This window comes from Lepus europaeus, chromosome 1 (genome assembly GCF_033115175.1).
Source record: "Lepus europaeus isolate LE1 chromosome 1, mLepTim1.pri, whole genome shotgun sequence".
Lineage (NCBI taxonomy): Eukaryota > Metazoa > Chordata > Mammalia > Lagomorpha > Leporidae > Lepus > Lepus europaeus.
The window spans coordinates 162,952,385-162,978,923 of NC_084827.1; the positions used below are offsets into that span (position 1 = coordinate 162,952,385).

At 41.3% G+C, this 26,539-nt stretch overlaps 1 protein-coding gene across 7 annotated transcripts in view; it reads right to left on the bottom strand.

The window, feature by feature from the left end:
- Positions 1 to 26,539, bottom strand: part of USP37 (ubiquitin specific peptidase 37) — a 97,773-nt gene that overhangs the window by 70,483 nt on the left and 751 nt on the right. For 6 of the 7 annotated variants that reach the window (XM_062191781.1, XM_062191773.1, XM_062191766.1 and 3 more), the window contains exons 2-7: positions 22,728 to 22,866; positions 17,515 to 17,738; positions 12,639 to 12,810; positions 11,154 to 11,254; positions 7,459 to 7,637; positions 6,869 to 6,946 (exon numbers count right to left, since the gene is read on the bottom strand). In XM_062191781.1, coding sequence (XP_062047765.1) covers positions 6,869 to 6,946; positions 7,459 to 7,637; positions 11,154 to 11,254; positions 12,639 to 12,810; positions 17,515 to 17,670 — 686 coding nt within the window. In that variant the 5' untranslated portion in view covers positions 17,671 to 17,738; positions 22,728 to 22,866. The remainder of the gene's footprint in view (positions 1 to 6,868; positions 6,947 to 7,458; positions 7,638 to 11,153; positions 11,255 to 12,638; positions 12,811 to 17,514; positions 17,739 to 22,727; positions 22,867 to 26,539) is intronic. The other variant, XM_062191736.1, reaches the window with a different exon arrangement.

Consider the following 26,539-nt stretch of genomic DNA (forward strand, 5'->3'; position numbering starts at 1 on the left):
GCCTCTCCTTTTCTCTCTGTGTAACTGTGATTTTCAAGTAAAATAATAAGTCTTTAAAAAAAAAAAAAAAGAAGAGTAAGCGGCAACCTAAAATGAATGGCAGAAGCAGCTGACAACATCGGTGAAGGACTCAAGGACATCCGCATCCATGCATTGTACCTCATCCTGCTAAGCTTCCTTTTGTAAGATTCTCCCCCCAGAAATTGGGAAACATCAATGTGAAGAATCTGTGATAAGACACAATGAAGGGGCTGGAGATGTGGCGTAACAGGTAAAGCTACTGCCTGCAGTGCCAGCATCCCACATGGGCGCTGGTTCGAGTCCCGGCTGCTCCACTTCCGATCCAGCTCTCTACTATGGCCTGGAAAGGCAGTAGAAGATGGTCCAAGTCGCTGGCCCACTGCACCTGCATGGGAGACCTGAAAGAAGCTCCTGGCTCCTGGCTTCAGATCGGCGCAGCTCCGGCCACTGCAGCCATCTGGGGAGTGAACCAGTAGATGGAAGACCGCTCTTTCTCTCTGCCTCTCTGTAACTCTGCCTTTCCAATGAATAAATAAATCTTAAAAAAAAAAAAACCCACAAAAACCAGAAAACAATTAACTTAATAAAAGACTTGAGTGCATGGAAATGATACAAGAATGGGGAGAGCAGCAGTGCAGACCCAGCTCTTGCAGTGGACAGTCAAGGTGATGTTCCAACAGAGACCCCTAAATCCCATTTTACTGTTTTCACATCCCCAGACTGTGTTTTCAGTGTTTCAATGGTCAACACCTACAGTCCTGTAGACAACTACATCTGAGCCGCCAATAACATTTTGTCCTCTTGGATGGATAGAGCCAAAATCTCCAAGGAAGCTGGTACTCGACTGGCCGGTGTGGGAATATGAAAGCCCAGTTTCATTGCCTCAAGTTGGTCAACCCAGAATTCTCTGTTGAATCAACAAGAAACTTACTCTCTGGGGGACTTGCACCTGCAACGATCACATGCTTGCTCAGCTCCCTCCCCTTCTGTAGTCTGCTTCCCTCACTCAGTTGTTCTCCCTCTGAACTTTTTACAAGTCAGTTGCATAAGTACATTTATGTTCTAGGAATCCCAAATTCAAAAATCTAAATGTGATAGCATAGAAAATATTAGGTGCTGGTGTTGTGGTGCAGCAGGTTGAGCTGCAACCCACAACACCGGCATCCTATGTGAGCACCAGTTCAAGTCCCAAAATTTGTCCATTTCAGATCCAGTTCCTTGCTACTGTGCCTGGGAAAGGAGCAGCAGATCACCCAAGTGCTTGGGCCCCTGCCACCCACATGGGAAAACCACATTGAGTTCCAGGCTCCTGACATTGGTTTGGCCAAGCCCTGACCATTTGAGGAGTAAACCAGCAAGCAGAAGATCTCTCCCTATCCCTCTTCATCTCTTTTTCTCTAACTTTGCTTTTCAAATAAATAAATAAATAAATAAATACATCTTTTAAAAAGTGAAAGAAAAAAAAAGGATGTATTATTAGTCCAGAATGGAATCAGTAACTTAGGGTTTCCTCAGATAGAATTCTAAGTGGGACAACTGGTATTTCCTCAAAGTACGGTGATTATGGTGGACTACCATGCAGTAGGCCACCACAGCCAATTTCTAGTGCATCTCTCTGCTGCACATAAACTATATTTCCTAGCTAACGTTCCGAGTGAGATTTAAAACAGCACAATTACACCAAGATCCAAAAACTATAAGAAACACAAAGGCCTTCCTGGAATTCTGCTCTTAGTGCCAGTGTATGTCATATCAGAGGTATCTGGTTTTTGTCTGGATAGGATTTCCCATCGACAGTGACAGCGTGATTCTAAAGACAATAGTTTTCATGGGGGTCAGTGCTGTAGTATAGCGAGTAAAGCTGCCGTCTGCAGTGCCGGCATACCATATGGGCGACAGTTCAAGTCCTGGCTGCTCCACTTCTGATTGGGGAGTGAACCAGCAGATGGAAGACCTCTCTCTCTCTCTCTGCCTCTCTTTCTCAGTGTGACTGTAACTTTCAAATAAATTAAAAAAATCTTTTAAAAAATTAGTTTTCACAACCACTTCCAATTCAGCTTTTAGCTACATGGTAACAAAACAGCCAAGAACATCTCTGGTGGCCTGTTCTGTGCCATGACTCTTAAAATCACTCCTGGAAACTCAAAGTCTGTCTTCTCAGCTTTCCCAATGATTCTGTAAGCCATTTAACTAACACTCACTACATGTAGATGCCTTTGTGCTTAACTAGCTAGAATGAATTTTGCTCCCACAAATGGACCATGAAACACAAATGTCACTTTAAGTAGGGAGTTACCATAAGAAGTCGGAAATATATATCACATTACAGACTGAAAGCTGTTTATCATCACTGTGCTTCAGCACCATTAACTGAGACTGTCATGTGTAACGTTCTGAGAGGCAGGCCCCATGCTTCCTGTGACTGCACACTGGAAGGCAGGCCTTAGATGCTCTGTAACTACAGCTCTGAGGGAAAAGATTCAGACAGTTAAGAACCTTGAGCTATGTCAGTGCTTCTTACTGCTTTCAACAAGGTCCTACTAAAGATACATCTAGGCTAGAGGCAGTCAACTTGCAATTAAGGATGAAAAGCAACACAGCACTCTGTGCCAAAGGCCTAGAATAAAACTTGCCTTGTAATCTGAGACCATTTGACTCAAAAAAGCCAACTGCTTTTGATTTTTTTTAAGATTTTATTTGTTTACTTGAAAGTCAGAGTTATAGAGAGGCAGAGGCACAGAGAGAGAGGTCTTCAATCCACTGGTTCACTCCCCAGATGACCGTAACGGCCAAAGCTGCGCCAATCTGAAGCCAGGAGCTTCTTCCAGGTCTCCCACAGAGAAGAATCTCCTGGCTCCTGGCTTCGGCCTGGCCCAGCCCGGCCACTATGGCCATTTAGGCAGTGAATCAGGGTATGGAAGACCTCTCTGTGTGTCTCTCCCTCTCTCTCTGTAATTCTGCCTTTCAAATAAATAAAAATAGATCTTCAGGGCAGGCACTGTGGCATAGTGGGTAAAGCTGCCTCCTGCAGTGCTGGCATCCTATATGGGCGCTGGTTTAAGTCCTGGCTGCTCTACTTTCAATCTAGCTCTCTGCTGTGGCCTGTGAAAGCAGTGAAAGATGGCCCAAGTCCTAGGGCCACTGCACGCACCCACATGAGACCCACAAGAAGCTCCTGACTCCTGTCTTCGGAATGGCACAGATCTGGCCATTACAGCTATCTGGGGAGTGAACCAGTGGATGGAAGACCTCTCCATCTCTTTCTCTGTCTCTGCCTCTCTGTAACTCTGCCTTTCAAATAAATCAATAAATCTTTAACCAAAACAATAAAACAAACAAACAAAACAAGCAAATAGATTTTTTTAAAAAGAGACTGGCACTATGGCATAGTGGGTAAAACTACTGCCTGCAGTGTCAGCATCCCATATTGGTGCCAGTTCAAGTTCTGGCTGCTCCACTTCCAATCCAGCTACCTGCTAATGTGCCTGGGTAGAGCGGTGGAAGATGGCCTAAGCATTTGGGTTCTTGCATCCATGTGGGAGACCTGGAAGAAGCTCTTGGCTTCTGGATTCAGCCTGGCCCAGCCCTGGTCATTGCAGCCATTTGGGGAGTGAACCAGCAGATGGAAGACCTGTCTCTCTCTCTTTCTACCTCTCTCTCTCTCTCTGGAACTCTGCCTTTCAAATAAATAAATAAATCTTAAAAAAAAAAAAAAAAAAAAAGAGTGACTTTAAAAAACAGCTTTAGACTACTAAAATTCTACTCTTTTAGACACTTACTATAAATGTCTATATCTATACAACCATGAAGCAGGCTACTCCAAAGATTCCAAGAGCAGTCTACAAAATCTATTAAGTGATGATCCTCAGAAAAAAAGAGATAAGAACAACCTACCAGCAAGAGGGTTCCTGCCAGAGAACAGAACAGATTGCTGAACAAACTAACCAGGAACTTACCCCACTATCTGATCTGTCTTCACAATTTCTGCCTAGCAAGATCTCATCACTGCGGTAGAACACAGAATCCTCCATTTTCCTATTATTTCCTAAAGAGAAAATTTTATTGTAGTTATCTTTTTCCCACTCCAGCAATGTCTATATGCACAGGGGTGGGAGTGGAGAATACAGATTACTTGCTTTTGTTTTTAGCTACCAGATCACAAGAGGGTCACAGGTCCAAAGGACATTTGTATTTTATAGAGAGGACTGCACATCACCCATAGATCCTAGACTCGGAGCTGGATACGATGTTTACATGAGAGTTTGAGGCTGGCTCCATCAGGATAAGGATAAGGATGCTCTATGTATGGGAAGAATGGTGAATTTTGGTGGCCATATTATTTTGGTGGCTAGAAGAATAAACTATGGCAAACTGTTAGCTGTCCCAAATGACCACTGTGTGTCATACCAACTGAATTTTGGGTAGACAGATTTCTCAGACTTTCCCATATCTTGATATAAACATGTGACTATATTCTGGGCAATGTGGTATGTATCAAAGGGGTGTGCACAATTCCTAGCATGAAGGAAAACAGTTTGCTCACCTTTTCTCTTTCTCATTAATGGGAATGCAAACATGAAAGTGGAGATTGAATTATCTATCTTGGTCCACAAAATAGAAGCTACTTATTAAGAATGGCAGATCAGATCAACAAAATAGAAGGGATCCAAGACCACAGAGATTACAGTTTCAGATACCAGTCCTGTCACCTACCCAGACTTTCATTATATAAGCAGAACCATTTAACATAACACTTCTTGGGATTATTCTCCCCATTCCTTTCTGATGACACCAATGACCTCAAATACCAATTAACTGATTATCAACTAATTTCTGTAAGATACTGAAGTAAAAATTGACAACTGTGTAGTAAGTTTTCTCCTCCAGAAGATTAAAACTAAAGCATTCTCCCATGATGGGAGGGGATTATGAACTGGTGATTGCCCAGCTATTAGTCTATTCCTCTTTGTCCAACCCCAAAAATACATCTGAAAAAGTACTGCTCTTTACATTACATACGACTTACATCCTTTTACCCATGGACTGACTTTTTATATGAGTAATGTTAAAAAAAATAAGGCCAGCGCCGCGGCTCACTAGGCTAATCCTCCGCCTTGCAGTGCCAGCACACCGGGTTCTAGTCCCGGTCGGGGCACGGATCCTGTCCCGGTTGCCCCTCTTCCAGGCCAGCTCTCTGTTGTGGCCAGGGAGTGCAGTGGAGGATGGCCCATGTGCTTGGGCCCTGCACCCCATGGGAGACCAGGAGAAGCACCTGGCTCCTGCCATCGGATCAGCGCAGTGCGCCGGCCGCAGCACGCCTACCACGGCGGCCATTGGAGGGTGAACCAACGGCAAAAGGAAGACCTTTCTCTCTGTCTCTCTCTCACTGTCCACTCTGCCTGTCAAAAATAAAATAATAATAATAATAAAAAATAAAAAAATAAAAAAAATAAGGTTAAGCCGGCGCCATGGCTCACTAGGCTAATCCTCCACCTTGCGGCGCCGGCACTCCAGGTTCTAGTCCCGGTCGGGGCACCGGATTCTGTCCCGGTTGCCCCTCTTCCAGGCCAGCTCTCTGCTATGGCCAGGGAGTGCAGTGGAGGATGGCCCAAGTGCTTGGGCCCTGCACCTCATGGGAGACCAGGAGAAGCACCTGGCTCCTGGCTTCGGATCAGCGCGTTGCGCCAGCCGCAGCGCACCGGCCGCGGCGGCCATTAGAGGGTGAACCAATGGCAAAAAGGAAGACCTTTCTGTCTGTCTGTCTCTCTCACTGTCCACTCTGCCTGTCAAAAAAAAAAAAAAAAAAAAAGGTTTAAAGAAAGAAGAAAGGGGTTCACATTAAAACAGCAGCCAGGGAGCTGGGGCTATGGCATAATGGGTAAAGCCACCTCCTGCAGCACCGGTTCAAGTCCTGGCTGCTCCACTTCCAATCCAGCTCTCTGTTATGGCCTGAGAAAGCAGTGCAAGAAGGCCCAAGTCCTTGGGCCCCTGCACCCATGTGGGAGACCTGGAAGAAGCTCCTGGATCCTGGCTTTGGATCAGCCCAGCTCTGGCCGTTGCAGCCAATAGGGGAGTGAATTAGTGGATGGAAGACCTCTCTCTCTCTCTCTCTGCCTCTCCTTCTCTCTCTGTGTAACTATGACTTTCAAATCAATAAATAAATCTTTAAAAAACCCAAAAAACAAGAAAACCAGCAGCCAGGGGGCCAGCACTGTGGTGTAGAAGATAAAGACACTACCTGCAAAGCCAACATCCCATATGGGTGACAGTTCATATTCCAGCTGTTCCACTTCCAAACCAGCTCCCTGCTAATGGCCTAGGAAAATACTAGAAGAAGGCCCAAGGGTTTGGGCCCTACCACCCATGTGGGAGACCCAGATAAAGCTCCTGGTTTCAGCCTGACCCGTCCTGGACATTGCAGCCACCTGAGGAGGGAACCAGCAGATGGATGCTCTTGCTCTTGTTCCCCCCATCATAACTCTTTCAAATGAATAAAAACAAATCTTAAAGAAACACACACACACACAGCCAGGAAGAAACACTTGTTCAGAGTACATCAATTCTATTTTTCCTGTAAGTAGTGCAAATTTTAAAAGGCAGTAGAAATGCAATAAAATGACAAATCAGTAACAATAGCCAAATCCCCTCTTGGATGAGCCTACAATGTACTGTCATCAAAGCACTAAAATTCTTCACGTCTATCTTTGGAATTCCTGTATCCTGAGCACCATTCAACCAAACTTCCCTGTTATCAGTAGTATAGTAAACAATGAGCAAAAACAAAACAAAACAAAAAAAAAAAACAAAACAGTGAGGTAGCACTATAACAACTTTTAAAGCAACTTACGATGAAGAATCATTTTCCTTAGGGTAATCTTCATTTAGCTCTGAGCCAGATGATAGCATTCTTTTCCTCTTCTCAGTCCTATAAAGAACAAAGGGAAACAAAAGTTAGCTTGAAAAGTCATCCATATCATTAAAAATTTTACACCAACATACTCAAGGACAGAATATGTGATTACCGTTATCTAATTCTCCATATAATACTTAACGTTTTTCTGACTTTTTCTTTGAGGAAGAAAGACAGAGAGAGCTCTTATCCCTGGCTCACTCTCCAAATGCGCACAATGGTCAGGGCCAGAACCAGGAGCCAGGAACACAATAACGGTTGGCAGGAACAGATTATTTGAGCCATAAGGAAACAAACTAAGGTACTCTGTCTTAATGGCTAACCTAATGCCCACTTCAGCATCCTATTTAGATTAATATATTGTATACCAGTAAGCACAACATGTCACTAACAAACCCTGTAAGAGAAATACTTTCCTATTAAAAATGTGATCTATATTTTTTCCTTTTCCTCCTGAAATTATTCATCTTTATAAAAGGCCCAAAAGTCATTTATAAACAGGTATAGTTAAGAGAAGTTTTTCTTACCGGTTTTCTAATAGTCCTGATCTAAGAGGTGATGACGTAGATGTCAAAGAAGGAACTGAACGAGTAACAGCTACTCCACTCCCTGAGACAGTCTTAGAAGATCCTCTACCCGGATTACTAAGAACTTTTCGAAATGGAATATCATCTTTAGTTTCCAAACTTCCTCTTTTTGAAGAGACCTACAAGAATGAAGTTAGAGACAGTTAAATCTTCACATTGGAATACTTTTAGACCAGTGATTCTCATGTGGAGAGCTTTTTTTTTTAGATTATTTATTTTAAAGTCAAGAGTTACAGAGAGAGAGGAAAAGACAGAGATAGAGAGATTTATCTGCTGGTTCACTCCCCAAATGGCTGCAACAGCCAGGGCTTGGCCAGGCTGAAGCCAGGAGCTTCATTTAGGTCTCTCACATGGATGCAGGGGCCCAAGCACTTGGAACATCTTCCATTGCTTTTCCCAGGTCAATAACAGGGACATGAACTGTAAATGGGGCAGCCAGGACTCGAACCCCCAATACAGGATGCAGGTGTTGCAGGCAACTGCTTTTTCCACTACGCCATGATGCCAGTCCTGAGAGGTTTAAAAAAATATAACTGGGGGTCAGTGCTGTGGCACAGCAGGTTAAAGACCTGGGATGCCGTTTCTAGTCGTGGCTGCTTGTCTTCCGATCCAGCTCTCTGCTATGGCTTGGGAAAGCCGTAGAAGATGGCTCAACTCCTTGGGCCCCTGAACCCACGTGGGAGACCCGGAGGAAGCTCCTGGCTTCGGATCGGTGCAATTCCAGCTGTTGCAGCCATCTGGGGAGTGAACCAGCAGATGGAAGACCTCTCTCTGTCTCTACCTCTTTCTGTAACTTTGTCTTTCAAATAAATAAAATAAAATAAATATTTTAAAAAATATATAACTAGAGGTACATCTTTAGAGATTCTAGCATCATCAGTCTGAGGTGAGGCTTATTCATTCCATAAATAATTGTTTTTGAAAAGCAGTCCAGGTGATTCTAATATATATAGTTAGAAGACCCCCTCTCTGTGTCTCTCTGCCTCTCCCCATCTGTAATTCTTTAAAATAAATAAATAAATAAATCATTTAAAAAAAGAAAAATAAATTAACGTGCAACAATGACACTTTGGTTGCAGTAACCTAAAATATCAAATTATGTGTACTTAACAGCCTACGACTCTTGAGGCAGTTCCAGTTTAGAGAAATGAAATAAATAAAAGCACTCTTAGAACCCTTGTGGAGGCTGGCGCCGTGGCTCAATAGGCTAATCCTCCGCCTTGCAGCGCCAGCACACCGGGTTCTAGTCCCGGTCGGGGCACCGATCCTGTCTCGGTTGCCCCTCTTCCAGGCCAGCTCTCTGCTGTGGCCAGGGAGTGCAGTGGAGGATGGCCCAAGTGCCTGAGCCCTGCACCCCATGGGAGACCAGGAGAAGCACCTAGCTCCTGCCATCGGATCAGCGCGATGCGCCGGCCGCAGCGCGCTACCGCGGCAGCCATTGGAGGGTGAACCAACGGCAAAAGGAAGACCTTTTTCTCTGTCTCTCTCTCACTGTCCACTCTGCCTGTCAAAAATTAAAAAAAAAAAAAAAAAAAAGAACCCTTGTGGAAAATATGTATTATGAAAAAACTACATGAATTTCAAGAACTTCTTAGCATCAAAATAAACTTATATTTTATTCCATTTTCCAAGAAATTTTTGAAATACAGTATCATGGGGAGAAGCAAACTGAGATGGAAAGTCTACCGACAGAACATGAGTCAGAGATTCTATCCTTCTGACACAGCAAGAGCATCCAGCAATGTAAACATTAGCAAGGACAGTGTGTCACATGAACACTCTGCAGGTTAAGCTCTACGTCTCTACATGAAGAGCTACAAGATTTCTCTGTGGAAGACGTCCAATGATTTCCTTTCTACAGCATTGCAATCTCAGGAAATTGAAGGTTTCCAAAGTCATCTAGATGAATGCTTTAAAGGTTATACATTTATTTTCAAATGAGTGACATTTTCTCAAAGTTTACAAATCCAGTTAATATTAAAAGCTACAGACAACGACATATCACAATTACCTCTACATCATTCACTCAATTCTTTCACTTTCCATTCTCCCATCCCTCATGAGAAGTCTTTCCCTATTTTTTTGCAAATACAAATCACTGTTTTCCTACTTTCATTATATGACTGCATACCATACATATACTATTTTATACATTTTTCAAAATCTTGATCATGACCTCACAGTAAGAAATATTTTACATCAAAATATATTATACATACATATAAATAAGTTTTAGAAATCAATTTTTTTCATACAATATGCTCTATTACCCTCCACTTTTTCTTTCTAAAAGACTTATTTATTTATTTGAAAGTCAGAGTTATAAAGACAGAGGAAGAGACAGAGAGAGACCATTCTTCCATCTGGTGGTTCACTCCCCAGATGGCTGCAACAGCCAGGACTGGGCCAGGCCAAAGCCAGGAACTTCATCCAGGTCTCCCAAATGGGTTGCAGGGACCCAAGGACTTGTGCCACCTTCCATTGCTTTTCCAAGGTCATTAGCAGGGAGCTGGATCAGAAGTGGAGCAGCCGCGACTCAAACCAGTACCCATATAGGATGCCAACAGCACTGACGGTGGCTTGCTAAGCCACAATGTTAGCCCCTCCACCTCTTTTTTAATGTTAGTCATGATCCACGTAATTGATTTTGTAATTCTACCAATGGGAATTATTATCTGTGGAAGTATAAATACTCATTTTTGGTATACACATGTTAATAAATGCATTTAAACACAAAGGCACTTTGGCTGGCGCCACAGCTCACTAGGCTAATCCTCCGCCTGCGGCGCCGGCACACTGGGTTCTAGTCCCAGTTGGGGCACCACATTCTGTCCCGGTTGCCCCTCTTCCAGGCCAGCTCTCTGCTGTGGCCCGGGAGTGCAGTGGAGGATGACCCAGGTGCTTGGGCCCTGCACTGGCCGCGGCAGCCATTGGAGGGTGAACCAATGGCAAGGGAAGACCTTTCTCTCTGTCTCTCTCTCTCTCACTGTCCACTCTGTCAAAAAAAAAAAAAACATAAAGACACTTCAAAAAGTCATGGAAAATACAATTAAAAGAGTAAGTTTATTTAAGTGCAAATGATTTTTAAATTCATGCAGTTATCTCATAATACACATTCTCAAATACCCCCAAACTATTCCAATAATTTAAATTCTTTCCTATGAATATAAGAATCTATTACATTGAATAAAATAAATGAAAAAAATTACACACTGATTCCACTTACATGAAACTATAAAGTGCAACCAAATTACAGTGATAGAAAATAAGGAACTTTGTCAGTGACCCATAGCTAGTAAGTGGCAGCAAGAAATCTCAAATCTACATCCAACATCAAAGTCATGCCATATAAACTCCTGCTGTGGTTCAGAATGATGAACATGACACGTTAAGCATAGGGTAAAGTAAACTATCTAAGAAGGAAGAATGGGATTAATTTTACAAAACCTTTATAAAAAATTATTGAAGAGCCTGAGATGGCTAAAATAATAAATTTCAAATATGTGGAAAATACCCTTGTGACAATATCAGAAATATTAGGCATTACCATCTAAATTCTACTTTCTGCACTTACCTTGTAGAATGCCTTTAATTATCATTTTTTTAAAAAGCTAAAAAACTTCAAATGAACATACCTGGTTGTCTGAGTAAGAAAGCTGTCTGTTGGTCTCCTTCGGTGAGGCTCTGCTGCTGAGAATGGCTCCAAAACTACCAGACCCCTGAGAAGGTTTAATGGCTGGTAACAAAACCAAAAACACCCAAATCACTTATTCTAATAAAACTGTTTATCATTATCTTTATGTAATAATGAAGAAATAGAAGAAACAGCAGGAAAAAGATAAAACAAATCAAAGTGCTTATCAATCCTTTCTGATAAAATATGCAACGGATATACACAGTGTTTAAAATTTAGAGCTGGCTGGCGCCACGGCTCACTAGGCTAATCCTCCACCTTGCAGCGCCGGCACACTGGGTTCTAGTCCCGGTTGGGGCACCGGATTCTGTCCCGGTTGCCCCTCTTCCAGGCCAGCTCTCTGCTATGGCCAGGGAGTGCAGTGGAGGATGGCCCAAGTGCTTGGGCCCTGCACCCCATGGGAGACCAGGAGAAGCACCTGGCTCCTGCCTTCGGATCAGCGCGCTGCGCTGGCCGCAGCGCGCCAGCCGCGGCAGCCATTGGAGGGTGAACCAACGGCAAAAAGGAAGACCTTTCTCTCTCTCTCTCACTGTCCACTCTGCCTGTCCAAAAAAAAAAAAAAAATTTAGAGCTAGAATCTGAAGCAAAAAATTGACAAATATCCAGTGAGAACATGAAATTGGATAAGACCTACAAAGAAAAATGAAAATGAGACAAATTCTCCTCTATAAATATCTGATAATTATCTACGGCATGAACAATGATACTAGATGCCAAGAAAACATGTCAGGGGGCCAACGCCATGGTTCAGCGGGTAAAGCCACTGGCTGCAGGATTGGCATCCTATGTAGGCACTGGTTCTGTAAATACATGTACGTAAATTTATCTACATGTCTGGAAATACAATAAGTGGAAAGCACAATAGACGGGAGACCCACATGTGAACAATATGGCATAATGGAAAAATCTAGGCTTTGCTCTTAAACAGCTTTGGGTTCAAACCCTAGCTTTGCTGTTATTTCCTTTGTGGTTTGGGGCAAGTCACTTAATGACTGTGAATTTCAGTTTCTTCATTCCTAAAATGAAGTTTAAATCACCTTAATTTCAGGGCTTTTTTGGTTTGTTTTAAAATTTTATTTATTTATTTGAAAGAGTTACAGAGAGGGAGACACAGAGATCTTCTATCCGCTGGCCCATTCCCCAAATGGCCGTAATGGCTAGAGTTGGGCTGATCCGAAGCCAGGAGCCAGGAGTGTCTTCTGGACCTCCCACAGTGCCTGCCCCCCCCCCCCATCTTTTTTAAATTATCTGAGAGTCAGAGACAGAGGGATGTAGAACAGCCCTGTCCATTGCATTCATTTGGCGGGTAGACCAGCAGATGGAAGATCTGTCTCTCCCTCTCTCTCTGAAACTCTGCCTTTCAAATAAACAAAATAAATCTTTAAAAAAATTACTAATGTCAGTTCCTTGGATGGTCAGTGCTCACCTGCATGAAGTCTGTTTTGATGAACTGCATCTAAGAACAACCTCATTTCTTCTGCATCCTTACTTGGTACTTTGTCAATAGACAAGAAGCTGTTATCTTGTAGAGTTAACATTAGGCGACTTTGTTTTGCTCCACTGGGTCGAAGCACCACATTTTTAATGTTATGACTTAGCTGGTCAAGACAAAAAGAAAATTTTCTTATTAAAAACATGTAACAAGGTATAATAAGTTACATAATGAATACTAAACTTTATACTTCCCAAGTTACATTTATTTTCCATATTTTTCAACTGAAAGAAGCTCTTATTTCTTGACACATTTAGATCAAAGACTTGACTGTTAAAGAGATACAAACACATACTATTAAAAATTCATCTTAGAGTAATCCTAGCATTCTTTATCTTATGGTAGAAAATTCCATATTTTCAGACATAGTTATAAAGTTACAAAAGATAAAAACTGGTGGGTTAACAATTTTCAGAGCCTGGTTGGCTGTATACTCTTTTTGTTTCCTTTCTTTTTAAAACAAAAGCTGCTAAGACACTGACAAAATGTTTGGGTGGCTGCAAGGGAAAAGAATATATTAATCCAATCTACAATCCTGAAAAGAATTCTAAACTCTCAAAAATAATTTAAAAATAAACTTTTACAATATAAGAATACACCTTCTTTTTCAACTAAGCAGACTCATTTAACTTTCACTAAATTACAAAGACCATGAGTACATCGGGAATCTCTTAACTTAATGATACCTCTCCCCAAAATTAAATAGTTCATCTTAGTCTCTCCAAGTCTTCAGGAATGTGCTAAGAAGCCATAATTTTCGTCTTCTCTTGAATGAAACTTTTCCATTACTAAACTAAAATCATACAGTTTCCTTATTATCTAAGTCCTGGAAGTCTGGCAGCCTTGTTCTCTATTACCTTCCCTTTTAAGACATACACTCAGCTTTCTAAAACTGCCTTTTGCTGAAGACATAGACTCTAAATAGCATAATGAAGTAATAACATAGTCATATATTTCCCTAAGATTAGGGAGAATAAACCTTTGTCCATTTTAGATAGAAATGAAAAACAACTTAACGGTTAATTTATATCCAAATTTTACATGACTTTTTTTTAGCATCAAAGTAGCTTTTAAATTTCTGACTTTGAGTAGAAATTCTCTGGTAAAATACAAAGACTAGATAATATATTGGTATTATTTACCACTTTTTAAAAATTAAATATTAAAAGGAAAGTTTGCTGGTGCCGCAGCTCACTAGGCTAATCCTCCGCCTTGTGGCGCCGTTACACTGGGTTCTAGTCCCAGTCGGGGCGCCGGATTCTGTCCCGGTTGCCCCTCTTCCAGGCCAGCTCTCTGCTGTGGCCAGGGAGTGCAGTGGAGGATGACCCAGGTGCTTGGGCCCTGCACCTCATGGGAGACCAGGAGAAGTACCTGGCTCCTGCCTAAGGATCAGCGCGGTGCGCCGGCCGCAGTGTGCCAGCCACAGCGGCCATTGGAGGGTGAACCAACGGCAAAGGAAGACCTTTGTCTCTCTCTCTCTCACTGTCCACTCTGCCTGTCAAAAAAAAAAAAAAAAAAAGGAAAGTTTGTACATTAGCAAACAAGATAAGAATAATCTTGAACTTCGTCTCTTTACAACTGAGAATCCATGAGAATCCATTCTAGCACCATGATTTAGTAATTATCCATATAGTAAGGACAGCCAATTCTTTCTCTCCTTCTTTTAAAGATTTATTTACTTATTTGAAAGACAGTTACAGAGAGGCAGAGGCACAGAAAGAAGGAGTCTTCCATCTGCTAGTTCACTCCCCAAATGGGTGATCCGAAGCCAGGAGCCTGGAGCTTCTTCCAGGTTTCCCATGTGGGTGCAGGGGCCCAAGGACCTTGACCATCCTCTACTGCTTTCTTAGGCCATAGCAGAGCTGGATCGGAAGTGGAGCAGCCATCACTGCACGTGGATGTCAGCACTGCAGCTGGCAGCTTTACCCACTACACCACAGCACCAGTCCCTCTTTATCTGAAGTCCAGACCTCTCTGTTGAAGCTCCAGCCCTACTCACCTTCTGAATGTCTGGTATCTCAGACAACTCAACTCTTCACATCCCCACACCCCACTTCTTTTCCTCTATTTCCTATATCAGAGAAAATGAAAGGACTTGCCATGCATTCAGAAATGTAGGACTCTTTCTCAATTTTTTTTAAAGATTTATTTATTTATTTGAAAGAGTTACACAAAGAGGGAAGGAGAGGCAGAGAGAGACAGAGGTCTTCCATCTGCTGGTTCACTCCCCAATTGGCTGCAACGGCCAGAGCTGCTCTGATCCGAAGCCAGGAGCCAGGAGCTTCTTCTGGGTCTCCCACGTGGGTGCAGGGGCCCAAGCACTTGGGCCATTTTCTACTGTTTTCCCAGGCCTTAGGAGAGAGCTGGATTGGAAGTAGAGCAGCCAGGACTTCAACCAGCGCCCACAAAGGATGTCAGCACTCAGCTGGTGGCTTTATCTACTACACCACAGCAACAGGCTCCCTCAATTCTTTGCACTCTCACCTCTCAAATCTAATGGGTGAAGTCGTCTTGAAATCTTTTCATCTCTTTCCTTTCTTCCTTCTGCCTCTTCCTTTATTCAGAACTTTCATCCGTCATCTAAACTCCTAAACTAACCTTATGCTCTCACTATTTCTTGAAATAAAGTCATCTGCCTAGCCCTTATAGGAATCTGAATTTGAGATTTTTGCTCCTTAGAACCTGAGTTCCTCTTATGCCAAAGAAGAAACATCAAGATTTGGTTCCAACCTAGTTTTTCAGCCTCTACTCTTGCCACTCACTCTCCACTGCCCACTTATTTTAAAATAACTTTGATTCCCTGATGGTTCATTCACACATCAAGTATTTGTTCATGCATAGAAATCACTTCCTCCTTTCCTCCACTATGCATGGCAAACTTATTTATCCTTTAAACCCTCAGAGCACAAACAACTTGCTTCTTTGTGTACCTCAGTATCTCAAACATTTTTACTAAAGCTGAAAATGTATTTGAATAAGTTTGAGGAAGTGGTATCTCATTCAACTCTGTATCCTTAGCCCTTAGCACAGTATCCACAACAACAGCCTATAGATGGTTAACAAATTAATGTCGAATGTAAATGGACATAGAACTGAGATGAGGCTGGAATGACAGTCTATTCATCACACTCCTAAAGATCTACATTAGCTTAATATTTGAATATTCACTCAGTGCCTACTTGGGCTGAGAACTGAAAAAAGCAAGTCTCTATTTGAAAATCCTTTCTTTTATTGAGATGAGCAATTAATAAATATATGTTTTTGACAACCTACTATAGCTTTTATTACTTGTCACCACTTCCAATTTATTGAAGACTATCTTTGATACATAAAATCATAAGAAATTTATTTTCAGGCAGGTGCCGTGGCTTAACAGGCTAATTCTCCGCCTAGCGGCGCCAGCACACCAGGTTCTAGTCCCGGTCGGGGTGCCGGATTCTGTCCCGGTTGCTCCTCTTCCAGTCCAGCTCTCTGCTGTGGCCCGGGAAGGCAGTGGAGGATGGCCCAAGTGCTTGGGCCCTGCACCCGCATGGGAGACCAGGAGAAGAACCTGGCTCCTGGCTTTGGTTCAGCACGATGTGCCGGCCACAGCGGCCATTGGAGGGTGAACCAACGGCATAAAGGAAGACCTTTCTCTCTGTCTCTCTCTCTTTTACTATCCACTCTGTCAAAAAAAAAAAAAAAAAAAAAAAAAACCAAAATAATAATAATAAAATTTATTTTCAAAGTTCAAATACAGAGACAAACGGAAATTTTATCTTAGATCAGGCCTCCAAACATAAAGCTGTACATTGTTCTTCAATAACATATTTTTATTTAGAACAAATACTGTATTTGTATATAACCTACCTAAAAAAGAGAATTTTATAGTACAGAAAAGAAGTTATGTTCTTAGTTCACTTCAAGATAAGCAACTCTTGACTATACAAGAGAACCAGTCCAGGGGCCGGCACTGTGGAGCAGCAGATTAAAGTCCCAGCCTGGGGCGCCGGCATCCCATATGGGTGCCGGTTGGAGTCCGGGCTGCTCCACTTCCAATCAAGCTCCCTATTGTGTGGCTGGGAAGGCAATGGAAGGTGGCTCAAGTTCTTGGGCCCCCACACCCATGTGGGAGACCTGGAGGAGGCTGGAGGCTCCTGGCTCCTGGCTCTGGATCAGCTTAGCTCTGGCTATTGGAGCCATCTGGGGAGTGATTCGGCAGACAGAAGACACCCTCTCTCTCTCTCTGTAACTCTTTTAAATAAATACAATAAATCTTAAAAAAAAAAAAAAAAGAAAAGAAAAGAAAGTAGAAGCAGTTCAGAAGCAAAAACAAAATTATTTTTTGCAGTGATAAAATGAGAATCCTTCAAAAGTTTACAGTCAGAAGACACAGCTGTAAAGATGACCTTAAACAATCCTCCTTGAATGGTCCACACCACAACCTTTGGTAGGATTACCTAAGAGGCAGACACTGGCTTTTAGAAGATATTAATAAATTCTGTTAAAAGCTAATACTAAATAGTGATGAATTCACTGTAAGTACTAAGAAAAGGAAAGAATAAAGCTATTCCAATATGGTTTTTAAAATAGCCATGGTAAATAATATCCAAATCCTACCCTGCCCCTAGTTTTCTTTTCAACAAAAGGGGCTATGTCCCCTTCTTTATCACACATTGTCAACAATGCTAGTGAATAATTTATAAAACATGTACAGAAAAGTACTAGTGTTCTGGAAATAAGCAGCAAGAAATATTAACCTAGAAGGGTTACTATGATGCTTGCAACAACACAGAATAGCTATTTACTAAAAAATTCTATTTGGTAATACCTGAAATATCCTTGGGATTCCTCCAGTATTGTAGTGAACTATTAGACTGACTTTATTCTCTTTTTCCACAATTTCAAAGGATCCTTCTTTCCACTTTGTAATCCCAGTCTGCATACTTCGAATTCTGATAGGACCATGTATCTTCAGAGGAGACATACTTTCTTTAAAAATAAATTGCTTCTAGCCAAATTAAAAAGCAAAAATATACCTTCACCTGATAGGTTCTAAGGGAAAAAAATAAAGAAAAAGTTACAATTTACTAGTGATTAAAATAAGAGTCTGAAAAAGAATGTTTAATGAATCAACTTATGTCCTTCTCCATTTCAATAACCACTCTTATAAGGCATCCTGCTTAGCTGCATAGCACAGGCAAGAAAGACAACCCAAGGAGGCACTGGCATTCAAGGACTACATCTAACCACCTTTGATTTCACTCTGCACATGGTCCCTTCTTTGCCATGTGTCCAGTACCTGTGTCAGTAACATCTAAATTCTACATTTTTGCACCATTCACAACTAAATTGCTGTCAATAAAGACATATCAACTAGGAATAAGAAAGACTCCATTCTCACTGTGATCCCTTTACCATTAAAGCATTTATTCTTTTCTTCTCTCATGAATAATGGGTTGTGAATCTTGAGTAAAAAAATATTTTTATTACTGACTCCACTTCTTAAAATGGCGTTCCTGCCCAAGAGCAAAGCATACCAAATATTCTAATGGTCAGCAGTGTAAGCATAGCAACAGGCAAAGAAGATGCTAAATGAATAAAATCCCAAATAATGAAGTTGACTCACCCTTCAAGATTACATTGAGAAAAATCATTTAATCTCCATGAAAAACAAAGTCTCTCTTCCTAAGAACCACCTATCATTTATTTTAACATTACCATTCCTAGAAAGAATCTTTACCAGTTTTACCTTCGAAAATACTCAGGCTATCTGACCAAACTTTTCTTTTGGGTTGGGGCGGAGGCAAACAGAGATCCTCCATCCACTGATTCATTCCCCACATGGCCACAATGGTCAGGTTGATGCCAGGAGCCAGGAGTTTCACCTGGGTCTCCCAGATGGGTGGCATTGGCCCAAACACTTGGGTCATATTTTGCTGTTTTCCTCAGGCCATTAGCAGGAAACTGGATCAAAAGTGGAGCAGCAAGGACACAAACCAGCACCTATGTGGGATGGCAGCGTCACAGGCTGCAGCTTTACCCACTACACAATACTGGCTCCCTGACTTTTAACACTTAAAAATAACCTAGAGCAATAATGAAATATCTAAGACTTTTCAAACTTGCTTTACCAAAAGTCAGCAAGTCAATGAAATTATAGGAGAGAATGTTACCAAATATTGTGTCATATACATATGTATGTAGTTATCTAAAACTGCTAAACCAAATTTTATTTATGTCACTTTCAGACCTCTAAAATGGATTCTGGCTTATAATTTAATATTTAAAAAATCATTAAATGTTGTTACCACCTAAACAGCTCAAGTATCTAGCCAAGGAAAGTTGGTATACTAAAGAAGAAGATTCTTGGTCTAGAAATTAGGAGGCAGCTCTGTCACTAGTTTGTAACTTATCTTCTCTAGTTACTAGTTTTCTCAGCCATAGAATAAGTGGCAAATACTGTTGTATTGCAGAATGAAATGAGGTAACACATGAGGCACTTAGCAGAGGGCAGCTATTAATATTAATGGATTAGTATTCATTTTCTAAATTTTATCCCTTGTCTGTACTATCTTCCTCCAAACAAACACTTCAATAATTTTTTTAAAGATTTATTTATTTGAAAAGCAGAGTTACAGAGAGAAGGAAAGACAGAAAGAGAAAAAGAGAGAGATCATCTGTCCACTGGTTCACTCCCCAAACGGCCTCAATGGCTAGGGCTGGGCCAGGACAGAGCCAGAAGCCTGGAACTTCATTTGGATCTCCCACATGGGTACCAGGGGCCCATGCACCTGAACCATCTTCTGCTGTTTTCCCAGGCACATCAGCAGGGAGCTGGATCAGAAGTGAAGCAGCCAGGACATGAGCAAATTGGGCATTCAGCAGCAGCTTACCCTGCTATACCATAATGCCAGCCCCCAGATCTTAATAAATGTTAAACGGGGGTTATCAACTCAACTGCCTGTAGGGCTAGGCAGATAACAGAAATTACTTAGGCAGGCAAAACATGACTGTTACTCAATCTAGACAATTAGTCTCATGTAGAAATAGTGAACCTAGGGCCGGTGCACCAGCCTGCAGTGGGCACCTACATGACCAGTTCAAGTCCCAGCTACTCCTCTTCCGATCCAGCTCCCTGCTATGGCCTGGGAAAGCAGTAGAAGATGGTCCAAGTCCTTGGGCCCCTGTACCCGCATGGGAGCTCAGAAGAATTTCCTGGCTCCTGGCTTTGCATCAGCTCAGCTCTGGCCATTGAGGTCATTTGGGGAGTGAAAAGTTGGAATGGAAGACATCTCTCTCTGTCTGGCTCTCTCTCTCTCTGTAACTCTTTCAAATAAATAAAATAATTCTTAAAAAAAAAAAAGTGAACCTAGTACTGCCAGATTTGCTAATTTTTCAAAAAAAAAAAAAAGACAAACCATATAAAATGGTCCACTTTTTATTGTGTACAATGAATTTAAATTTAGATTTAAAAGCTACAAATCAAACTCAGCTGCAGGTAGGATACAGCCTGAGGCCTCCTGTTCAAAAGGCTTCTAGTTACTATATGTAAAATGACAGAGGACAGGGCCGGCACTGTGATGTGGTAGGCTAAGCCCCTGCCTGCAGCACTGGCATCAGGTACCAGTTCGAGTCCTAGCTGCTCCACTCTGATCCAGCTCTCTGCTATGGTGTGGGAAAGCAGTAGTAGATGGCCAAGTGCTTGGGCCCCTGCACCCATGCGGGCGACCTGGAAGAAGCTCCTGTCTTCAGCTCAGCTCAGCTCCAGCTGTTGCAACCATTTGGAGAGGGAACCAGCTGATGGAAGACTTCTCTCTGTGCCTCTGCCTCTCTATAACGCTACCTTTCAAGTAAATAAATCTTTTTATTTTTATTTTTAAAGATTTTACTTTTATTTATTTGAAAGGTAGAGCTACAGATTTTTTTTTTAACTTTTATTTAATGAATATAAATTTCCAAAGTACAGCTCATGGGTTACAATGGCTTCCCCCTCCCAAAACTTCCCTCCCACCCATAACCCTCCCCTTTCCCGCTCCCTCTCCCCTTCCAATCACATCATGATTCATTTTCAATTCTCTTTATATACAAAAGATCAGTTTAGTATAAATTAGGTAACGATTTCAACAGTTTGCCCCCATATAGCAACACAAAGTGAAAAAAAAATACTGTTTAAAAAAAAAATGGCAGAGGACACAACAAAAGATGTGAAAATACACTGAAGAGTTCTAGAGTGTAATGCATCATAAGTCATCTATTATTTACTCATTGAAATTTTTTTGAGTGCCTACTCTGACCAGATTTATGTATTAGTATAATTTTTGGCATATAAATATATGAAAAATTTATCAAAAAATTATAAAGCCATTACAGTTTATAGACCAGTCTGTTAACATGGTTTTTTTGTTTTTTTGTTTTTTTTTTTTTTTTGACAGGCAAAGTGGACAGTGAGAGAGAGAGAGAGAGAAAGGTCTTCCTTTGCCGTTGGTTCACCCTCCCATGGCCGCCGCCATACTGATATCTCTCCCATACTAATATTGAGAATGTTAAACCCTCTTCTGTCCTTGCATTGTTCCCTGTGCAGTTACCTCCAGTATTGAGTACATTGTATTATAAGTTGTTTACCTCTGTCTCTCTACACTTTGCTATCTGAAGACAGAGAATATTTTCTTGACCTCTGCATTCCTCACAAGGACAGTGTCTGACACCCAAGAAACAGAAACTCATTATTCGAGAATAATGAACAAATCAGCACTATCAATTCTATTCAGTTTGCTACTAAAATATATAACAGCTGACACTGTAATCATAAACACCCTCTATGTGGTAAACATGAGGTTATAATTACCAAGTCCTTTCCAAGAGCATCGTTTCTGCACTGAACTACATAACTCATCTTTTGAAGACATCACAGTTTTTCCTATGTGCATCTGAACTTCTCCACTAAATGCAAAGCTGCCCTCATACGATGTTAAGAATTCAATGGGGGGCGGGGGGAATCACTTAAGAATAAGTTACAGAATACATTATTTAAAACTTAGTAAACCTGCCCAAACTGAGATTCATGTTGCTATTGCTCAATAAGGAAACTCCCTATTAAGAGTCAGATATCATCAAATTCCCCTCATTTTTCCCTGTATGTCATTACTGCTCAAGGTGCCAGAAAATGGGAATACCAATCCCCGTTATCTTAGTGTCTACTTTATGTACATACATGAAAATCAGTAATCTTAAATTCCTCCAACAGAAGTACATAATTTTAAAACACTTTATTTAATAAAACTTAGAGATGAAGATTTCAAAGTTCATTGAAGTATACGAGAGATTTAAAATAATACTGGTTACTTCAGTTTTTTTCTAAATCTCCATGCCTCTCAAACATTTTGATGCAGAGTTTTGGTTAACTATAAAATTTTAATTCTGATATTGAACATTTTCTTAACCATTTCCACTAGCAATCTCTTTCCTCTAAGGAAAAAAACCTAAAGGATTCAGTACACAAAACTAGCAGAAACAATATAATAAAACTTTCTCTTTGTGCCTCAGTAGAGTCCTTTCACTGATTTTGTACTAAATTGTTACTATTGTATATTCATAATATCATCAGTAAAGAGGAAAAAAAGTTTCTTTTTAGCATGAAGCATGATCCAGTAACAGTTAAGCTTTCTATGGACCCGAGACAAGGGATGTTTTCTTAAAGTTCATGATGCTAATTCTCTTATCAAAGCACCAAGAGGAAGACAAAGAGTAACTAAAATGAAATGATTCCCCTTTTCCTAAATCTTTAGACTTACTAAAAATTCTGTGAGCATTCCATGAAAGTTCAATCAATAATGCAGGCAAAATGCATCCATACCCCATATATTTACTTAAATGCTCACATTTAGGTACCAGTTTAAAAACATCCTTACCCAGAGGGCATTTTGAGGTTGAGAAAGCATGCTAAAGCATAAAACTACTACTACAAAATAAACACAGAAAACTGTCAATTTTTTCCAATTTGCATACTTTTGGAAACACATCCAAAACAAAAACATTACTTACTTTTCAGTTTTTTACTGAAAAACCCTATGTAATAACAATTCACCTTTATTCTGATCCTTGTGCCAAAGGCAATGCACTCTTCTTGGGAAACTACTCATATTCCGCAGCTAGGCCAGTTCTCCAGGAGCCATCAGCTCAGCTAAAGAAAATACAAGTGTGCCTTTTTAAAAGAATCCAGTACATGAAATTAAAACTGAAAAAAAGTGAGCATTTGTATGATAACCCCTTAATCAACCACAAATCACTTACTGAAAATATTTAGAAAATGATGAGCAACACATACACACCCCCACACACAGGATCAACAGAACTTTAGGGATATTTTTGCTGTGTAAAATGAGGGACTATAGGAGCTTGCACCTTGATCAACTTGTGTCTAGATTTATTCCCGCTACATTTTGAAACTAACAAGTCAATGCAAAAGAGTATTTCCTTTGTTGACTTTATAAACATTGTTACAGAATGACACCTTAAGTCTTAAAACACCACTTCCAGGACATGTTGATACAAATTTCAAAAGGCAGGGAAATCTGGTGCTTTGACTTTTCTTTTGAAACTCTGAAGACACTAAGGTAGAGATGGATTCTGTCCCGGTTGCTCCTCTTCCAGTCCAGATCTCTGCTGTGGCCAGGAAGTGCAGTGGAGGATGGCCAAGGTCCTTGGACCCTGCACCCACATGGGAGACCAGGAGGAAGCATCTGGCTCCTGGCTTCAGATCGGCGCAGTGCGCTGGCCGCAATGCGCCAGCCGTAGTGGCCACTTAGGGGGTGAACCAATGGAAAAAGGAAGACCTTTCTCTCAGTCTCTGTTTCTCTCACTCTCTAACTCTGCCTGTCCAAAAAAAAAAAAAAAAAAGAGAGAGAGATGGACACATGAAGAAGAAAGATACAGTCTTTGCCTTCACTAAGAAGGTCCTGGATTTCCCTGCTTTTGTTCCTCCCCCATGATTCAGTTAAGGACTCTTAGCACCAATATTAACCTAATACTCAATCCATCCAAAATCCAGTCTTTTCATCACTTTGCCATCACCCCGTCTAATATTTATTATGTAATATTTACTATGCACAGTGCTAAATGCCATAAATGCATTATTTCATTTAATTTTCACCCTAAGGGATACGGATTATTGTTATCTCTATTTTACGGATGAGAAAACTCAAGCTGAGAGACATTAATTTATGTCAACAGTATCAGTCAAAGACAAAGCTATGCCAAATACAAGAGCCCACAGTTTTAACTACTACCATAGTTCACCCTCATCAATGAACTGTGGCCATCACTTTCTATTCTCTGACCTCTTGATTCTCCCACCAACAAATTATTTACATTACAGTATCCTTTCCAAAGACCTACTCTCCTTAACTCTTACCAACTGAAGTACTCACTTGCTGTCTCTCCCCTCCCTAAACAGGGGAGGGAAGCATAATTCACAGACACAGAACTTGTGTACTCCAACAAAATAAAATCATTTAGTAAGTGCTAAATACTTGCTACTAATGCTAACTCCCTTCTGTTTTTTAATAGCTCATCACTACCTAGAAAATAAGCCCAAATGCATGCTTCCTATTTCTTATTCCCTATTTTTCAACCCAAATATAAAACACAAACCATTAAATTTTAATATCGCCTTCATAATCCAACCAATGTAAATTTGGGATTCTGCATTATCTATTTATCTTCACCGGTCTCAAAGTTTAATTGTTTTTTTTTTTTTTTTTGACAGGCAGAGTGGACAGTGAGAGAGAGAAAGGTCTTCCTTTTAAAAAAAATCCATAAAACAAATGTACAAGGGAGATAAAATTAGTGACATGGAACAAATTAAAAAGTAAAAACACTTTAGTGTTATAACTGAAAGTAGAGAAGGAAGTTGATTTAGATAAAGTTTATTTCCAATTCAAGAGTTTAAAAGCTGAATAATTTTATGAGAATGCTAACAGTATCCAAAGCTGGAAAACCCTTTGTTTTTCTCTTCTATGTGCTCGAATTTTTCTGCACAGTGAAAAGTGTCTGTCATGAGATGACAAGAATATCAGTAAGCTGGAATTTCTAGAAGACACAATGGGAGGGGAATAGAACATCGGGAAAAAGCTTCACTTAAGCAAAAGGTGAAGAGCAGGACGGTGATGCTGGGACAGGCCAGGGAATCGGGGCGCCATGTGCAAAGGCCCTGAACTGGGAAACAAGTTGGTGTGATGAGGGAAATTAACAGCAGCATGGGTAGGGTTTAGTGAGGGAAAGGAGGAGGGTGCAAGACAAGCTGGTAAACAAGCAGGAATCAGGGGATACAGTCTCGTGGAGCACAGGGAGGACTCGGACTGCTATTCAAAATTCACTAAGCAAGCATCGGGAAATCCACTTCTGAGTCTCAAGCAAAGAAATGTTGTTACTCCCGAGTGGAGAAGAGATGTGATGTGTTTGGGTTTGGGGAACGTAAACGAGCAAGAATGGAAGAAAATAGGGCAATTAAAAAAGGCATGTATTGATGTTATAACAACTTACAATAGCTACAGGAACAATTGTTGCTTACTGGCCATTTACTATGCACCATGTTTACCAGGGTTGTTTTTTTTTTTTTTTTTTTTTGACAGGCAGAGTGGACAGTGAGAGAGAGAGACAGAGAGAAAGCTCTTCCTTTTTGCCGTTGGTTCACCCTCCAATGGCCGCTGCGGCCGGCGCATCGCGCTGATCCAAAGCCAGGAGCCAGGTGCTTCTCCTGGTCTCCCATGCGGGTGCAGGGCCCAAATACTTGGGCCATCCTCCACTGCCTTCCCGGGCCATAGCAGAGAGCTGGCCTGGAAGAGGGGCAACCAGAATAGAAGCCGGTACCCCAACCGGGACTAGAACCCGGTGTGCCGGCGCTGCAAGGCGGAGGATTAGCCTGTTAAGCCACGGCGCCGGCCACCAGGGTTATTTCATTTAATCTTCATAACAGTCTAGTAAGGTGAGGATTCCTGTTACATTCCCACATAACAGGTGAGAATACTGAGAGTCAGGTACCACGTGAAAAAGGACTGTGGCTTGAACAAGAAAAGTTGATAGTGATTGTGAAGATGTAAAGAAACAGATATCCTAGAAGTAGACTAGGACTTTAAGAGTGTACGATGTATGAACCAAGGAAGAAGTCAAGAATGCCTCTCGATGTTCTACCTTGTGCAAGTAGATACATGCATATGCCACTGAATGAAATGGAAAACTAAGAATCTGGGTCTGGGGAGAACGATCAAGACTCTGGCTAGAGACGAGTTATATTTAAATTTCCTAGGAAAACAGCCAAGTTGAGATGTCAGACAGCTGAATATTTAGATATGGGGCTGAAAACAGAAGAGACTGGAAATAAAAAAGTCTTAAGTCATCAATACATAAGTGGCATTTAAAGCTTAGGGAGGAATGGAAAAGTAAGAAAAAACCTAGGACTGAGCCCGAATATTTATTTTACTTCATCAATCATCTCTCACTAAGATAAATGGTTACCTTGTGTCGCTGGGTTTTTCAGCCCTTCAACTTAGCCTTTCTGCCTAACGCAACACCAGGTAGGGATCTTCCCTCTCTCGCAAGACTCACCCTGCTCTTTTCCAGTTATTAAACATCCAGAATGCCTCGGAGCTCCATCCTAGGTCACTTTTCCTTAGCACTAAACTCTTGAGGCAACTTCATCCACACGCACAGCTCCAATTACTACCAGCATGGCAGATGCCATACAGTCTGTGTGTCCAGAACCCCTCTCGTCGGACCTCCAGCTCAGCACCCCCGGCTACATCCTTGTCACCCTCTCCTAGGTATCTCTTCAGGTCAGACTCCTAGGCACGGCCACT